The 19,918-nt window shown below is 29.1% G+C and overlaps 2 protein-coding genes across 2 annotated transcripts; both read right to left on the bottom strand.

Moving 5' to 3' along the window:
- Positions 1 to 7,776: 7,776 nt before the first annotated feature.
- LOC125815242 (uncharacterized) lies at positions 7,777 to 8,842 on the bottom strand. Its single transcript, XM_049494676.1, has 2 exons — positions 8,539 to 8,842; positions 7,777 to 8,451 (listed from the first exon to the last, which is right to left on the bottom strand). The coding sequence occupies exons 1-2, from the start codon at positions 8,818 to 8,820 to the stop codon at positions 7,777 to 7,779; spliced, it is 957 nt and encodes a 318-aa protein (XP_049350633.1). The 5' UTR covers positions 8,821 to 8,842.
- A 3,163-nt stretch (positions 8,843 to 12,005) lies between these two features.
- Positions 12,006 to 13,135, bottom strand: LOC125815243 (uncharacterized). Its single transcript, XM_049494677.1, has 2 exons — positions 12,776 to 13,135; positions 12,006 to 12,699 (listed from the first exon to the last, which is right to left on the bottom strand). The coding sequence occupies exons 1-2, from the start codon at positions 13,055 to 13,057 to the stop codon at positions 12,025 to 12,027; spliced, it is 957 nt and encodes a 318-aa protein (XP_049350634.1). The 5' UTR covers positions 13,058 to 13,135; the 3' UTR covers positions 12,006 to 12,024.
- Between the last annotated feature and the right edge of the window lie 6,783 nt (positions 13,136 to 19,918).

Genomic DNA, 19,918 nt, shown 5'->3' with positions numbered 1-19,918 from the left:
GATGTCCAAATTTATGATCAAATTTTAAAATTGACTCACAAGACTAAAAGTACGAATTGTGCCACATAAATTAGGAAAAATAAATATTATTGAAAGTTAAATATTAAGAAAACATCCATTTTACTTCCTCCATCTCAATTTATATGACAAAATTGAAATTTCAATAGTCAAATGAGGTTTTCTTACAGCAATGTTTTTACCTATTAAATATTTTTGAGTTGGCAATTATTGTAATTGATAATACATTTTATGCCGTTGTCATAATCTATACGTAATTATTATGATCAAAATTTAATATTTTGATTTTCTAAAAAGTGATATTTTCATACAGTTTATACGTATGGTAAGTTATGCTATAAACTCTCCATCCCACAAAGACAGAGGTAAGATTTGCATACATTCCATCTTTCTCAAACATTACTTGTGAGATTACACTGAGTATAGTATCGTATATTATGTCATACACGATTTTAATTAACTCTACCATTTTGGAGAGCCTTCATTTTTAATTTTTATTTTTAAAAAGACGTAACACAAAAGCACGTATTACAGATTTACTGGACAGCTACAACACAAAACTATGGAAGCTTACATGATAATGAAGACTTGTTGGGTTATGAAGGTTGATTAGGGCGTCATGCGGAAGCTTACAATTTGCAAATCATATAGTTGACAAATCAGACGACAAATAAAAACATACTAAAGATATATTATTAATATGGTTTGGTCAAACGACCTACATATTATAAAACTAATATAATATTGAAAAAAAAAACATAAATATGTTTAGGAGAAAATCTCCCCATAAACAAGACTCTTAACTGACTACATTGTGGATTCTCTTGTTATTGTGTTAGAAAAAACAAACCTATATTTATAGAGTCCTAAAACCTTTGCTTACTAGAAAAAGAGTCCTAAAAGGAGAGAATAAACCAAATATAAAAGAATATTATATTTTCCTTTCAAGAAAAGTAAAAACATTTATGGTAATGTTTTGTTTTTTCTTTAAGGAAAAATAAATCTTAAATTATGGTAAGAAAATCAGGGCAAAACCCTAACACTATGGACTCATTTAGCCCTAAGAATACTTGGGAAAAATTTGCGAAAAAATTGGAGAAAATTTGAGACGTGGTGTTTGGTTATATAACTTGGCAAATATATTTGTCAAGTATCCCGAGTTCCCAAATACTAGAAAAAACTAGTATTTGGGCCAAGTTCTAATTTTTGAGAATTTTAAAAATTTAAAAATTACCACTTTTATATTTTATAAAAAATATTCATTATTTATTAATTCCAACTAATATTTGTTACTACCGCCTCCGAAGAAGTTTGAGTTTTAATTTGAGTGATAAAATTAAGAAAAAAAGAACATTTTGTGTTTAAAGAGTTATAATTATAACTGAATCAGACAAGTTTGAGTATGCAATTAATGTATTGTCTTGCCTATATTGTTATTTTGTTATTGTTGATTGTTAACAATTATGTTATAAGGCTATTTTTAACAGAATATATTCATTATAAAATAATAATATAAATTTATGCGTATTTTTAATATTTTTTAGAACTTATGGGTATAAATCATATTTTTTGAAATAGTCAAATATTTTTGGGAAAATTTGGGACCAAACATACATAGTGAAACTTCACCAAAAACTTCACTCAACTATGATTTACCAAAAATATTTGAGAACTTGCGGCCAAACGCTAGCTATATATATGTTTCAACTCTTTGCGTGTAATTATTATCAACATTAAGCATGGTGCATTATATTGTATACGTGTATAGATAATATTTTTCGCAACAGAACAAGAAAAAGACTACTATGGTTTTGTAACATCAAGTGCAAGGACATGCATGATGCATCATGATTTATGATTATTGTACTTTATAATATGAGAACATTCGTTATAATTAGTGCAATAATTGAACTTTGTTTTGTTAGGTGTATTAAATTAAATGTTCATGAGATATCACATTAGGAGCTTCATTGTCCAAACATTTATGTGCAATTCGATTTGGAATTTTGTTCCATTGTCATTGCATTGTCAATATCCCCCCTACTACTTGTTTCATTTATTTCGTGAAGGATTTTATATACTCTAATAATGTTATATGACACTGAATATTATACTTACGTCTAATATATTCACAAAATAAGTGTTGTAGAATTACTCATGCTAAGATGGATATGCAGTACGTCATACAAGATTAACTTAGATTTAAATTGATTATATTTGCTATATCGTGCACGACTGCACGTAACATATGATGAGTTAGATTAAATAATAAGTTTTGTTTCTAATTATGATCATGATATGTAATAAGCTTAAATGGAGAAGGAAAGATTTATATAGCCGATTCTAACTTATTCGTGGATTGAGACATACTTTTTATTTTATATACATTAATAGTACAAAAAAAATTAAACAATCTATGTGCTTTAACCAATAGTAGCAAGTTATTTTCTGTGTAACTGTATCTTTTGATTACTACATAATTTTGTTACCTATTTCTAATGAAAGGTATTTAATTGATCACCCTTTTATGTACCATATATTTATGTACCATATATCAGTGCCCATAATTTAGTTAAACTTTTTTGTGAAGTATTCAGACTTGGTAATTACACTAATGTTTTTCAATAATATATATTTGTCCACAAGAATTAAAAACTCAGGGTGATTGAGAATTGAGAGGTTTTAAGTACATACATATATACTTGTGATCTCACAATGGAGTTCCCCTTTTTAGGTTAAATTAAGTTTAGCATCATTAGGAAAGTGCAAAGAAGGTTCAGATTTTTGGACACTTCTGGACAAACTTATAAGTTGTAACCAATAGATTTTGATATTTTTTTATTGAGATTAATTTTCTTTTATTTCCTTATTTAGTTCATAATGGTCATAAAAATAATACTTCTTTTATCCCATTTATGCGACATTTATTTTGTCAGTTCCAAAAAGTATACTATATTTCTAGAGTTGGAAACAATTTATTTCCAAAAATATAGAATTATGAACGGAATTTATTAGTAAATCCTACTAATATGTCGCTAAATATCTCCTAGCTAATTGGATTTTGATATAATCCATCACTAAATGAGGTTTGGTTGACATTTTGTTGTTTAGCTGTGTAATTTTGTATGTCCCTAATTTCTTATTTTCTTGTAGTGTTTTACCCTTACTGGAAAGATTCAATTTCATAAGTACAAATTTTAAATGTTTTTTTATTCTTAAATTTTGTATCAGGTCAAATAGTGCCACAAAAATTGAAACCGTCTCGAGTAAATATTTCTAATTTTGGATAGTCATCAAGCAGCTTATAACCACTTCTTCCACCTTACGTTTTATGCAGCTCACTGTCTAGTTATCTTTAGAGAAATGCCTATATATTATGTATCTAACGTTTAAGCCACGTTAATACTTAAATTGGAAACATAATTTCATTATACTATTTGATGCATTCAATGGATTTCAACTATTTGATTGGGTTCGCATTTCACTATGTGTACTCTTTTCCAACATGCGATTGATCTTAGATGATATTGGTACAAAAGAAAGTACATAAAATCATAAATGAGTTTTTTTTTGTTTTTGTTTCATGTATGTTTAATGCATGGTATCTGTATTAGGGTTTAACTAAATTTAGATTCAAACATTTTTATAGGCGCTGCTCCTTATAGGAATTTTTTCATTTCCAGATTTAAATTTGAAACCTCTAATTAAAGGTGGTAAAAAATAAGTTGATTTGTCTTTTATGACGACAAACGTAGTAAACGAGTTTTTTTTCTTCTGTGTGGAAAATAATGTGTTAATGCATTTGATTTAAGGAAAAACATTTACATTCGTTTTAAAAGAATTATTTTGGACAAGAATCAATTGTGTTTTTACTTTTGAAAAATAAAATACAACTATTTCTCATAAATTAAAAAAAAAAACAATTGTTTCCTGCGAAATGAAATGAACCAAACTTATGGGCCATCTGCACGCTTTTCCGGAGGGAAAATTAATTGGATGGGTACCTTTTAATATATAATAACTGATTTTAGCGATACTTCTTATTATCATTTATAACAATACATAACAATATTATGATAAACTGCAAGATGTATTAAAAGTGAATTATGTATGCAATAAATATGTATTATAACCTATTTAAAATATATTATGATTATTTGGTAAGAAATTGACACATTATATTAAAATATATGATAAATGTATTATCTATCAATAAAACTGGTATTATATGTGTTTTATAAATTGTTCTCTATAATATTTAATAAAATTGTATTATAAATGTATTGAGAGTGATCAAGTGAAAAAAAATTGTTATTGCAATAACTGGTAAATATTTTCATAATATAGTATATTTATGTAAGTTTCCCCGGTGCATAATACATTTGGGCCTTAACGTTGGGCCTCTTCATTATTAGGCTTTCTACTAGAATTATTACACAAATAGCCAGTTGGACTTACTAGGTATACACTGATTATACATGATTCCAATATAATTCATGATAAATTTGTCTCATTTTCATTTCCATTTTGTTTTCTGTTTAATATTGTTGAAAAAATATGTGGGACTATATTTGATTTTAATTTTTATACTAAAAGATAAATAAAAAATTAGAAGATCAGGTAGTTATGAAAGAGTAAAGTGAGTATCATGAATGTGTATGTGATTAAAAACGTATTAAGAGTTGTATTGAAGAAAAACTAATTAAATGATAAACTGTACATTGTACAAAATTATATAAATATGTCAACACTACATTTCTCAACCAAGTACTTACTCTATGTAATTTGAAAAACTCTGTATGCATAGAATTGGACTATATATAAATAATTGGAACAGATCTGGTACTCATACTATATATAAATTGAATCTTTGGACGTTCAGGATTAGACATATGAAGCATTGGACAACATTTTAAATAAAAATTATGTCTTGTCAAAGAAGAAATCCATGTGTTATCAATAGAGCTGTCAAAATAGGTTTGGCCCGCTAGGCTGGCCCAACCCAACCCTTGAATTAGATGGGGTTAGGCTCAATTTTTCAGGCCATTTAGGAACGAGACTTTTTAGCCCAGCCTCATTTGGCCCGCTGGCATCGTAGGCCCAACCCGCAGCCTCAGAGGCCAGCTCGGGGGTTGTGAATTTTAAAATTATTTATTATATATATTTTAAGTAGTGTTTTACTTGTTAAGATTTTGTCAATAAATAATTTTAAAATACCAATATAAAATCAAGACTATATTTTTTTACATATCTTTTATATTTTAGGATCATTAGCCCACTGAATTTTCTTATTAGTCCAAGTCCATTATAACTAAGAATCTTTGACCTCTTTTACTTTTGTTTTTATGCCTAATTTTTCACTTCTCCTTTATTGTCTTGTTTATGAAAATAGTGATCATTAAATGTTTTTTGCTCGGATGAAACTTATGAATGTTGTATCTTGGCTATTATGTATTTGTTTTGTAAATATTCATTGAAGTATGTGTAATTCATCAGCGTTCGTATTCTTTCTAAGAGGAAAATGTTATCCGTTTTTTGGTTGAGCTAGCCCGCTTAGGGCTGGGTTGAACTGCTATTTTATAGGCCCTTCAATTAAAAGGGTCAGCCCGTCCCAACCCATTTAACTCTCTAGCCCGTTAGGGTTGGGTTGGGTTGAGTTGGGCCAACCCATTTTGACAGCTCTAGTTATCAGGTAAGTAGGATTTTTTATTTAATCGAGATACACACAATCTTACTGATAATAAGAGTTGGTTATCAAAAAGTGTTTCTTCAAAATGTGTATAATTGATTCTACTGAATTTGATTAAAATACTGAGCTAGTGTTTGATCATAAATATCGCTTCTACGTTAATCATTGCATTTGTTTTCCAATAAAATGTTGTTGCAATTCGTTTGTTCTATATTTCCTATTTGTATATATTAGTACTATTGAAGGAAGCTTAATTTTGTAATGGCCTACTTAGTTGTCGGTAAAAGGTATCGATAACCTTGAAGTTGTCAAAAATTTCAATAATTACCAGACATTTTCTTCATATTTGCTGCCAAAAGAAGCTAATTTCTGGTTGACAAAATCATAGAATAAGTAGAAAAATTTGCCTAATTATTAATTCCGTCTGGTTAGGTGTGGTGACAGGCTTAAGAGTAAATGAACATACCAAAGTTCTCACGTGAAAATGACTGTACAACTAAAAGAACATTTATTTTTAAAAAGAAAGTTTGGCGCACAAAGCATTCCACGTTAACAGGTTCTGAAAAGAACCCCACCTCAAGGAGTGTGATGTAGACATTGTATTCTAATGTAAGCACAACTCAAATTCATAACCTACATATGTCTCATGAAATTACATAACTTTACTGTTACTTCGAGACTTCTTTCGTAAAGAATATTTATAGTGAACCATAAAATTGATTTTCCAGGACAGCTTAGAGAGTTTCTTCATAAACTCATTTTTTCGTGCATCACTCATTTGGGTTCGTGGATAAAAATAATGGGCGTCAATCACTCTTTAGCACCTAACTTTCATCATTTATGTCAATCATACATAATAAATAAATATTTTTTCTTTACAATAATCTTCTTCTGGCCCTATAGATGTGAACTGAATTGGGACACACGGCATAAGCTGCTGAATGTTAGTAATAAATATCTTCTTGTGTAACTAGGAAATTTATCCGCTCTTTGCGCGGTCACAAAAAACCTATTGAACTTTACTATATATATATCTAGTTGATTGCCAAAGGGCACAGGTCATGGAATACAAAATGCTAAATCAGTTTATAATGGATAATCACATTAATGACAGTTTAAATGCTATTGAAAAGGTAAAGAATGGGAGTAGTAACCGAAAATTTAAGCGAATTGATGACAACTTTTACTACGTGAATGTTTGCCTCTTTAATAGGGTCTTTTAGGCATCTGAACATTAAACTTGATATAAGAAATAAAGAAAAAGATAAAAAAAAAAAAACAATTGAAAAAAAATCCAAAAAAAGGATAAATGTAAATGCTGGCAAATAAAAGGTGCCAGATCACTCTTTTATTATCCAGCTTTATATAGATTGGAAAGTGACAGGAAATTGAAATATATTACTCCGTTCTTGCCGTAATTGAGAAAACTTTTGAATAATGTTTTTTCTTATGTTTTATTTTTAACTTATATATATACATCGACCACTAATTACTAGTCGGCCGGCACCACACTTACTGCGCAGTACTATTATAGGCGCATTGTCAAGTGTATTTTGACTTGTTCTTATTTTTCAGTTTACTAATCTCACTATTTAGAAATCGTTATTTGTAATTATCTTTTAAAGTAATCTAATAGTGAAAAACTACTCATGTACGTAAATTGTGTAAAATACATATCCTTCCAAACAATGTGAATTTCAGTACAACTTACCTATTATTTCGTTTACCCACAATTTCACTACATTTAAGAATCTCAAATTCCAAGCCAAGCAATTTTTACAAAGTAACAAGTGGTAACAAAACAATACATAGACACACATGAATTTAATAAGTACACTGAAAATTATACACACACACAACTGATAATTCTCGAGTTAAACTTCTCGAACAATCACTCAACTAATAATTCTTATCTCATAAATCACTTATTTTGTTGTCGAAAACTAGAATTAAGAACAAAAGTGATTCTCTGAGATAATAACTATTAGTTGAATGATTACGTAAGAAATCAATTCTCATAATATTCTTGAAGCAGAACTGGAATAGGAAAGAATAAGAGCTTGACATCATCAGAGCTTGCCTTCAATCCTTGCATTTGTAAGCCCAATACAAGCATCCACAAAATCTTCATCAATAAAATCAGTTGAATATATTTGTAACCGATCACCATAACCTCGACAAATACACTCCTTTATAAACAACCTTGCATGTGGACGAATCCGATTTGTCACCGGTTTCACACACAACACCGGATTATCTGCCTGAGGCGTCACCGTATTCTCCACTCTGTAAAAATATTTCCGGGATGTCACCGGTTGTTGCTCACTCAAATGCTTCATATTGCTCTCGAATTTCGTTTCAGGCAAATCAGTATCAATCCAATTGTCCTTTAAATACCCAGCGCTCCACAACGGACTTCCATGTTTTGGCTGAGGTGATTTTCTTGGTTTCCAAACACATATTACTCTTTTTGGCAATAACTCTGCTACTGTCTTGTTGAAAACAGAGTCGTCTTGATGGATAAGAAATTCCCCCAATTGATTCTCTAAATACTTGTCGAATTCCGGTGGATCATCGTGTCCGAACTCTGTTCGGATCTCGAGAATTATGATCTCTGATTGAGTCTCCGACAGGAATTTCTTAACATCGCTGATCACAGTGTCAACGTTGTAAGAAACTAGAATACCATGACATACACGACCATCTTTTTGAACTCTGATGTCAAGAACACGGGTGCCCATTACCTGTCAAAAACATACAGTAATTAAATAAATAAAAATGTACTCGATAATCACATAACTTAATAAGATGATCGCACAATTTAACATTACCAACTGATTGTAAATTGAGAGAGATTGTGTTCGGGCAAAAGGGCGAGAAATAAATGGGATCCCGATTTTGTTAGTTGCTGAATCATGTGTACCAGGCCAAACCATCTTATTCACGTGAAGTTTATCGAGGGCAAGTGTTGACATCCAATTTTTCCTATCTTCTGGGCAATGATCACAACCAGGGAAATCGGTGTTATCCTTCTCCTTGAGATCACAAAGAAGTTTCTTCTGAGTACTAATTGCTTTTCTTCTTTCCATCTGTTTAGACAAAAAAGAACCCATTTTCACAATACCTCAAAAAGAAATACAATCTCTTTTTTCTTTCTCTCTAATGTTTGTAGGTGGAAAGCATTTAAGTTTTTTGCGTTTAATATAACGCATTTTTTTTCCTTTTTCTAATACATCAATTATTATGACAAATAAAGAAAGTTCATTTTCAATATTTTTAATATCCATGTTGTGTTGACATGTCTTCAAAGTGAATTGGTCCAGTTGTCTTAACTACTGAGGGGTCGGCTTCATTGGATTTATTGATACAAATTTAGAAAGTCACAATTGTTAGTAATACTTTATTTTATGATTTTTGGATTGAATTTGATTTTATCATTTTTCCAGTTGGCTGGTTAGGCATGAGCCAGATGGCAATTGGAGAATTTAACAACAATTATGAGAATTATCATCCAAGAAAATGTGACAATATGATATATTTTACAAGTCCAATCCGGGACTTAAAAAGGTACAAAACTATATGTTTCATTTTCTAGGAGATTTAGTAAAAAAAGGATTGATACGTAAAATATAGGAGATTTTTATGATCTTAATAGTCAAATTGTAACAGGTCAGATGAGATCATACTCAAACATTTTGCAACTGGAAATTTAATACTCTCTTTCTTTTAATTTGTTTGGCTTATAAAGTATTAGGATTAAATTAATTATATTTTTATGAATTAAAATTTATTATATTTTTAAAAAAAGGAATAAAATTCACATGTTTAAAAAATATTTTAAAAAATTATTCTTACTATCCAAATAGTAACTAAAATAAATAAATTAAAATAGAGATAATAATTTCAAAGCACGGATGCATTTAGGCGAAATAAATTTGGGCTTCCAACTTTCCGGCCCATCTTTATGGTTTGGTCACATTCATCTCCTAAACCCATGAAAATACTATAAATGAAGAATGGAATTATATATTTGTGGAAGTTTCCCTATATGAATCCTCTGCAGTTCGAACACAAATAATTGAAGTTCTAAAGCATTTTTTTAAACCATTATATGATTTAATTAGTTATAAAGTTTATTATTTTATATTTTATGTTATCATGTCATTTGATATGAATATACATATTATTGTAAATTTATCTAATCTAATGATGCGACAAATTTATACTCTTTTAAGTGGGGTTTGGCCCTGCGATACCATATCACGGTATGAAATTGTGAGATAGAATCAACTTTTGGACATGCGATCATATCATATTCTCCAAAAATCATGATTTGAGAATTCCATATCATGATTTGAGATTTTTTAAATACAAAAATCGACTCACAAGTTTATATTTTGTTAAAACAACCACACATTTATATCTACTAACCATTTATTTCATATGTAAATAAAATTTATAATCACAACATTACTTTTTAAAAATTATTATTCTCACCAACATAAAATTTATTATTACTTTAAATTTGGTGAATATAAATGATAAAGTAGGAATTGATTTGGTGAATATAAATAAGAACGGAGGGAGTAATACTTTTTTGGTTTTTCATAATAAAAAAACTTCTCTTTCGGTTACATATGAAAATATTTAAAGCAATTTAATATGAAAAATTACAAAATTGGTGATGTATGTTTGATAATCACTACTTCCAATATGTTTGATTTTAACACGAAATTAATGCACAGAAAATGTGTAATTGCACACAAGTGAAACAATGCATGAACCATTATGATATTGACACACAAGTGAAAATTGTCATAGCTTGTACAGTGTTACATAATTATTTGCGAGAATATCAAAGAAGTGATAAAATATTTATAGTCTATGAGCATGAAAATATAGTTGCGAATGATATTGACCAATAAATGGCTCAAAAGTAACAATGTTGGTTCGTCTTCTCGGTCATATGATCGAGAAATGCAAGTTCAATGTGAGGAGATTGTTTATACTATGTGGAGGATTATATTAAAGACTAGTATATTACAATTAATTATGTTCAATTATTTTTTAATAGAATTAAAGTTTGATAAATTAAAGTTAGATGAAACAGTTTCTTAAAGTGGAGAACAAATAACTTTGTAATAATTTATTATGCGATGTTATAATTTTTTTTTATTTGGTAAGATTGAATAAACTGTTGAAGCTATTTTATAGTTTTACAACTTATGAGATTCTTATGTTTATGAAAAAATATATACAATACAAAAATTTTATATTTCATATCCAAACAAAACTCCAACTCCATCTCATAATTTAATATTATGATTCTATATCGCATGGCTTAACGGGCCCTAAGTCAATGCATTAGCAAGGAGGAATGATAAGATTCCGAAAAAATGCTTATGAGACAAGTGAAATAAGATAATCCATCAAAGGAAACTTACATATTAATAAAATATTTACCATTTATAGCAATAACATTTTTTTTCACTTGATCACTTTTAATAGATTTATAATATTGGTTTAATACATATTACAAAGAAAAATTTATTATTCACATATAATGCAAGTTTTATTGATCGATAATACGTTTATCACACATTTTAATACATTTATAATACAATATGTCAATTTCTAACCAAACAACCATAATGTATTTTAAAAAAAACAGTTATAACACATATATATTGATTGATTGTAGCAACATAAACTCAGGCATATATAGTTGGGTTCATGCCTCAAGTAGTGCAGCATAAATATACTAGCTACTTATTGAATTGGGGGTCCAATTCAATAAGGTGTGTAGCTACCTACCTACCTATCATTTTTATCCAACTTTACATTTTTTGAAATAATCAAGTATCGATTTTATTTGAGTGAGACTATACAATGCGCAAATCCAGACCGTGCTCTAAAGTAAGAGTTGCAAAATATAGTGCAAAATATATATGGACATTATATATAGTGTTATATGTACCATGTATATCAACTAGTAGTAACAACAAACAAAAGCTACTAAGATAAATCATAAATTCTCTTTTATAATTTTTGTTTCCTTGCTAATACTCCTCTCATCAAAACTTTGATTACTCTTATCCTTCCAAATAATGTGGAATTTCAGTACAACTTACACGCAATTTAACAACATATATAATCTGAAATTCATAAGCAAACATTATTTTACCTAGTAACAAGTGGTAATTAATAATTAAAATACATAGGAACACGGAACAACCACATATTAATGAAACAACATAAATTGACACGTACGATTTGGTGAAGGAAAGCATGGCAAATCTTCACCTTGTACTCAAAGTTCAAAGCTTGCCTTCAATCCTTGCATTTGTAAGTCCAATACAAGCATCCACAAAATCCTCATCAATAAAATCAGTTGAATATATTTGTAACCGATCACCATAACCTCTAGAAATACTCTCATTTATAAACAACCTCCCATATGGACGAATCCGATTCGTCACCGGTTTCACACACAACACCGGATTATCAGCCTGAGGCGTCACCGTATTCTCCACTCTGTAAAAATATTTCCGGGATGTCACCGATGGCTGCTCACTCAAATATTTCAAATTGCTCTCGAATTTTGTTTCAGGCAAATCAGTGTCAATCCAATTGTCCTTTAAATACCCAGCGCTCCATAATGAACTTCCATGTTTTGGCTGAGGTGATTTTCTTGGTTTCCAAACACATATTACTCTTTTTGGCAATAACTCTGCTACTGTCTTGTTAAAAACAGAGTCGTCTTGGTGAATAAGAAATTCCCCCAATTGATCCTCTAAGTACTTGTCGAATTCCGGTGGATCATCGTGTCCAAACTCTGTTCGGATCTCCAGAATTATGATCTCCGATTGAGTCTCCGACAGGAATTTCTTCACATCGTTGATCACAACGTCAACATGGTAAGAAACTAGGATGCCATGACAGACACGACTATCTTCTTGAACTCTAATGTCAACAACTCGGGTGCCCATTACCTGTTAAAAATATAATTAATGTACTCCATAAAATAAAATAAAATTCAAACAGATTGATCACACGATTTAACGTTACCAACTGTTTGTAAATGGACAGAGATTGGGTTCGGGCGAACGGGCGAGAAATAAATGGGATCCCAATTTTGTTAGTTGCTGAATCATGGGTACCGGGCCAAATTATCTTGTTTATGTTGAGTTTCTCTAGGACGAGTGTTGACATCCAATTTTTTCGATCATCTGAGTGATAATCAGAACCAGGAAAATCAGTGTTATTTTTTTCCTTGAGATCATACAAAAGTTTTTTCTGAGTATGAATTGATTTTCTTCTTTGCACTTGTTTAGAGAAAAAAGAACCCATTTTCACAATAGAAGAAGAAGTAGAAGCAATTTAGCAGCTCTCTTCTTCTGGGAAGTTTTCTCTATGACGTTTGTAGTTGGAGAAAATTAAGCTTTCTGCGTTTAATATTTATATGCATTATAACGCCTCTCTTTTTTTTCCAATGCATAGTAGAAACTTTATCCAATTACGAAAAATAAAGAAACTTCCTTTTAAATATTTTTAATAACTCGGGTATTGTTTGGACAAATTTTAAATTGGGTTGGTTTAGTTAGATACAGATTGGCCTGCTTCATAGGAATTATCGGTAATAGTATTTAATGGTATGATTTGTCCTTCATATGGGTTCACTTTTACTTTTTGATTTTAGAAATCGAATTAAGCATAGTAGGACATAAATTCTTTAAAAACGTGAGACATAATTAATGAAATATTATGATACGAAAATATTAAAAAATATATTTCTCTTGAATAATTAGATAAAGAAAATTTAATTCAATCCTAGTCATTACATAAAGTACCCTCGATTGGTCATGATGTTCCAAATGGCAAACGTGGATGAATAAGCATATGCGACATCTTAGAATTATACAAGAAGTTTCAACAACCAATATGAACACAATAATGATATATTAATCAAAATGTTGAATGTGATTCTTGTAATATTTGAAGTGAAAAGTATTAAAACGTGTAGCAGGTGAAAGAGATCTGTCACTTTTTAAAAAGGAGAAGATTTAAGTCATAAACAATTATAGTATATTGAATTTCTTAGAGTATTATTAGTGTAACTCTCTAACTTATCATAACATGGTGTTTATCATTTATTATAGGTCCCAAAATCAGAGTTTTGTTAAATAAAGTTGTTTGCAATTACATCATGACTTGATTTATAATTATTATTTTTATATATATTAATATATAAAACTCATACTAAGAAAAAAAGGTAGATTATTTTAAAGATTGTTGACTAAAAACTTCTCAATAATATGTTGAGAATAGGCTATTCATGGTTATGGTTAAAAAATCAAATCAAACTGTAATCCAAACTAAATCAATAAAAAAAATGGATATTTGATTTGATTTAGTTTTAAATTTTGAAAATCGATACTATTTGGTTTGGTTTTGGTTTTACTAAAAAACAATCGCAAAAATAACCAAACCGAACTGATAAATTAGGTATATAAATTTTATAATTATTTATATACTATTCATAAATAAAATATAAATATTTTGTTAAATTTTAATTAACTTGCCTTTAACTTTACTATTTTCTCAAGCCCACCACTTAAATTTTAGCCCAACTATTACAATCCTCAGTCCAAGTCCAACAAAATCTAATACCTTGGTCTTTACCTACCCTATCTCACATAAGATAGTCACACATTCTCTTAATTGAATCACTTTGTTCGTATAATAATAATTCTAGTTTCGCTTAATTGTTTAACTGAACCGACAATAGTTTTCCCGTGGATTGTTCATGTACTAGGTGTTTGTCTATCGAGATACGTATGTCCTCTAAAAATTTATTACTTTTCAAATCGAAAAAACTAGAAAACTAAACCAAATCGACAATTATTTTTTTCATTTGGTTTGGTTTTAGAAATTTAAAAAACCGACTAGACTGATTTAATTTAGGTTTTAACCAATAACCGATCTAAACCGAACCACGAACACTCTTAGTTGAGATCTATCATATCGACAAGATTCATGAAGTTATAAGATATGGCTAATAACTTAATCATGGGACAAACATGTACTTCAATTTAGAGACGGATTCGAAATTTAAAATTAATAACTTACAAATGGATGCAGATTTTTTATATATTTGACTAATAATGTATACATACAAGTAAACCAATGAACAATTTCCATTTCGGGCTTCCCAGCCCATTTTTATGGATTGGTCACATTTCTCTTTTAAAAAAGGGAAAATTGTATATAATGGCAAACTAATAATTCAAATTAAATGATATAACCACACTTTGATTTAATTGTGTCCTGTAGCAAACTGTTTGCCAGCGTCTCTCTCCCTCAAACTCTCGCTCGCCACTCTCCTCTCTCGCTCACTCCCTCTGTGTTCTCCTCTCTCGCTTTATACACAGAAGTGTATAAATTGCGTTTCTGTTTGTATAAAGCGAGAGAAAATTGTATATACACATGCAAATACATATATATTCGTCCTATACACTTATAATTATACAATAAAAATATTCTCCTGCCCAGTTCTCTTGTGCCTTTCTCTCTTTCTCGTTTTATACAACAGAAGTGTATAAATTGCATTTCTGTTTGTATAAAGTGAGAGAAAATTGTATATACACATGCAAATACATATATATTCGTCCTATACACTTATAATTATATAATAAAAATATTCTCCTGCCCAGTTCTCTTGTGCCTTTCTCTCTTTCTCGTTTTATACAACAGAAGTGTATACATTGCGTTTCTGTTTGTATAAAGCGAGAGAAAATTGTATATACACATGCAAATACATATATATTCGTCCTATACACTTATAATTATACAATAAAAATATTCCCCTGCCCAGTTTTATGTTTGTATAATGAAATTATACAATTCTGAAGAGGAGCCAACGAATTATACAATTGCTCTTTTTGTATATATGTATAGCGAAATAGACAGCTTTTAATTGTATATGTATAGCGAATTATATATATATATGTTTGCTATGGAGCGCAATTATGCAAACTTTGCTATAGCATACAAATATGATTTTTTTGTTTGCTATATGTGAAAGTTACTCTTTAAAAAACGGGCTTTAAGGTAAAGACTTAAAATGCAATCTTCCTTAGATAAATTACCTCCCATTTCCTATTTCAAAAATCCCCTTTTTATCTTTTTTTCTGGATAATTATTCACAACCCTTCCAACCCAACGATTTTGTTTCTATTTTAACGCCTAAAATCACTCCCATATATCGGCAGTTACATCCATCACTTCATTTTTTTTAATTTTAAATATATTCTCTCTCCAGTTCATTTATTTCAGGTTCCTAAAGAGGTGGAATTATTTCTTCGTCAATTTTTTTCTTTTCAGTTCTTCAATTGACGTTTATTTTAAAAGAATTGTTTAGCATTTTCATCTACAATATCGACACCGTCGCTTGTGCTAACGTCGACGTTAGGTATATTATCATTGGCGTCTGTTGCCGTGGACATCTTCGGAAAATTTAAGTGAAGAAAACGACATGGAATTGAAGTTTGTCAATTAATGTATCGATCGAAAATCAAACAATAATGTATCGATCTAAAATCAAACACCTTATGAGCATTCTTTACTACTTTAATGTATCAGGTACAATTACAATACTTAGCAATGTACTAAATATTTTAGAAATAGTAATGTATCATGAGTAATATATCCACTTCGAGATCACAAATTAAAAAATCGACTACACAATACAATACATGTAATTTCATATCTTTCGTTATCATATCTTTTTACCCTAAAGCTAAAGTTATAAAAGTAATGTATCATACACAATTTTATGGGTACATTCAAATTTTATTTTATTAGAATGTATCAGATACACATAAACTCTTTATTGCAATGTGGTACATTCAAATTTGATTTTATTAAACACAACATGTCACATATTGTTTACCTGATACAACAATGAACAAATTTTTATATTGAAGAGCGACATTTATAATTGTAAAATTCTAGCATTTTAAGTAGTAATTGCGTGTGCGCATGGTATCTCATCTAGTTGAAATATGCACAATTATACATTTTTTGCTCAAGACAAATAATGTATCTTCTTCTAGCTTCACAAACTGGAAAAATAAATTCAGACAATGGTACAACCTGCAAACATTAAAAAAGTTAGTGATACATTATAAGAAATACCATATCATTAAGTGATTCACAAAAACTCCAACACTGATACATAGTAATGTATCATCCACATATTTTCTTGATCACAACAAGTACTTTATACATCTTAATTGCTACATTATTAATATTGTCTACCAGATACACAATATTAGCCTGATACATTTTGTATAAATCAGTCATACACACACACTCGTAATACAAATATATTTAATACATCGCAATTGTTAATCCCTTTGTTACATGTATCACATACAATCATATATAAAATAATTACCACATCATAACTCACAAAATTACAGTAAATGCTCGTCGTTTACTATTGATGTATCATGACTTACATATCCACATCTTGAGCTTCAGTATCTTTTTTTGAACCTTCGACACACATAATTTTGACGAATGTAGCATCAACGTAATGTATTTATCCACCCATATTGTCTGTTGTATAAAATAATGACCACATCATAATTCACATATACAAAATTACAATACTAGCGCTTCTTTTACTAATAACGTATCATGACTTACATATTTACATCAAAACGACAAAACAAAACTACAAACATGATACATTAAAAAGACTAGATACCAATTTATCAATAATAAACTCACAGATACCTTTAGAAATAGCAATGTATCACGATTTTATGTAGTAAAAATTGAAAAATAACAATTCACAATACACACTAACTAATTCCATACCTTTTTTATTAGATCTCTTTACTTTGAAATTGAAGTTGTGCTCTATTTTATATTTCACCATTACAAATAGGAACAACAATTCCATTACTTTTGTATCGTTCATACCTCTCACTTTTTCAGATTTCGAAATGTCTCAACAAGATCGACAAATTCATATTGTATCAGAGAAAGGTTTTTTGATGAACAAGGACTCTAGAAAATAAAGATAAACCAGATTAGATTGCCAGGAAAAAAAGGGAGATGATAATAACAATAGGGAGTTAGATTTCAAATTTGAAGTTTTTCACGATTTCGAATTGATGGAGAAGATGAAAAAGTGAATTTTGAATTTTGTTAATTTGTTACAAATTTTTTGAATCAAGTTTGTAATTTTTTTTTATGAACAGGGAGAAATAATTTGAAATTGAATCTAGTTGTTCTGTTAAAATTTGCCACTGCACGATTGTTTGAAATAAGAAACGTAAGCGTAATGGGTGGGATTCAGTTTTTTAATCCCTGATTTGACGCAACAAATTGATACTCATGGTATTAGATTTAATGTATCAGGCGTCACAATTATGTATCTGAATTATACAAAATTCAAGGGATTTTTGTAATTAATGAAAGAGTAGGGATATGATTTAATTTGTCAATTACACTATGTCATTTATGTAAGTTATACTTCTTCCTTTATCTCGTAAAATTATTGGTTACCACTTACCTATGTAAGTATGCCAAGTTCATCAAGAATAGATGATGCTTAAACTATATTTAAAGTTGGGAATATTGTATAAATAACAAACTATTAATTCAAATTAAATGTTATAGCCATAGTTTATTTTATTTGTAATTCGCAGTAAACATCCCATTTTTTTGTCATCTGATTCGGAATACAATTAGCCATTTTCGATATACAATTAGCCATTTTATACATTTCGGTATAAATGTATTTGTGTTTGTGTTTGTATAAAGTGAGAGAAAAGTGTATATACAAATACAAATACATATATTTTCGTCCTATACACTTATAATTATACAAATTACAATGTATAAATGAATTTATACAAAACTGAATAATTTATATTAAATTGGATGTATCTAGCGAATTATACAAATCAAAAGCTCCATAACAAACATAAAATTTGTTATAGAGTGCAATTATGTAAACCATAGTTATAACATACAAATATGATTTTTATGTTTGCTATTAGAGCCGTCAATATGGGTTAGGTTTGTTGGGCCGGCCTGACCTAATCCGTGATTTGATAGGGCTGGACTACGATTTCTGAGCCCATTTAAGAAAATGACTTTTTAGCTTGACTTGAATAAGCCTGCCAATTTGTAGGACTTGAGAAATATGGATAGGGACGACCCGTGGGCCAAATAAAAATTAATTAAAAATTAAAATAAAATAGATTATTAAAAATAACAAGAGTCTAAACTCAAAATCTGTTTAAAGTTCGAAATATTACAATTTAAATACAAATTATGTTTATAAAATATGTATTACACAAAATAAAAATTCCCTAAAATTTATAGGGAATTACAACATATGCCATAGCCTATGGAATATTGTCATAGTTTTTGTGTTTTATTATGATTATTGGAAAATAATTAGGTTAATATTTCTATTTAGTTATTTATGTTTTTACTTGAAATCAAACTTAATAAATATTATAAATATAATTTTATTTGTGTATTTGATTAACAACTAGTAACACTAACACCATGTAATATTGTCTAGTCGATATTTATGATAATATTTTTAAATTATAATTTAATTTTAAAAATTATAAAAAAATATATTTTTAAGAAAAGAGGGCTGACTCGACAAAGCCCGTAGCCCATGTACTTGTGGGTTGGGCCAACCATTTTCTGGCCCACACAAAAAATGGGCTAGCCCGACCTGACCCGTCAAATTTCAAAGCATGTATAGTTTAGCTTGGATGAGGTGTGCCAGCCCATATTGACAACTCTATTTGCTATATGTGAAAGTTGCTTTTTAAAATTAGGTTACTTTTATAAGTGTGTTAAAAACTTAAAATAGAAAAAAGGAGTTAAACTGAATTAAGTGGCATGTAAATAATTTTTTTTTTAAAATTAGAGTATTTTCTTATAATCTAACGATTCATCACCATCGGTTGCTTCATCAATAAATTAGCAAAAGATCATTATACCACAATTTAATTTTAAACTGTTGCTTAATCTAATTTATACGAAGCCTTCACGTATAAAAGATGTAGGTTACATATATTAAATTACTAAAATAGTATAAAAGTTGTGCCATCATTTAAAGTAATTAACTAAAATAGATTATTATTCTATATCTTATGCTAATCTAATTGA

This window comes from Solanum verrucosum, unplaced genomic scaffold (genome assembly GCF_900185275.1).
Source record: "Solanum verrucosum unplaced genomic scaffold, falcon-dt-bn FXZP01000261.1, whole genome shotgun sequence".
Classification (NCBI taxonomy): domain Eukaryota; kingdom Viridiplantae; phylum Streptophyta; class Magnoliopsida; order Solanales; family Solanaceae; genus Solanum; species Solanum verrucosum.
Note: the sequence above shows the minus strand (reverse complement) of the source record. Positions and strands in the feature narration are given on the sequence as shown.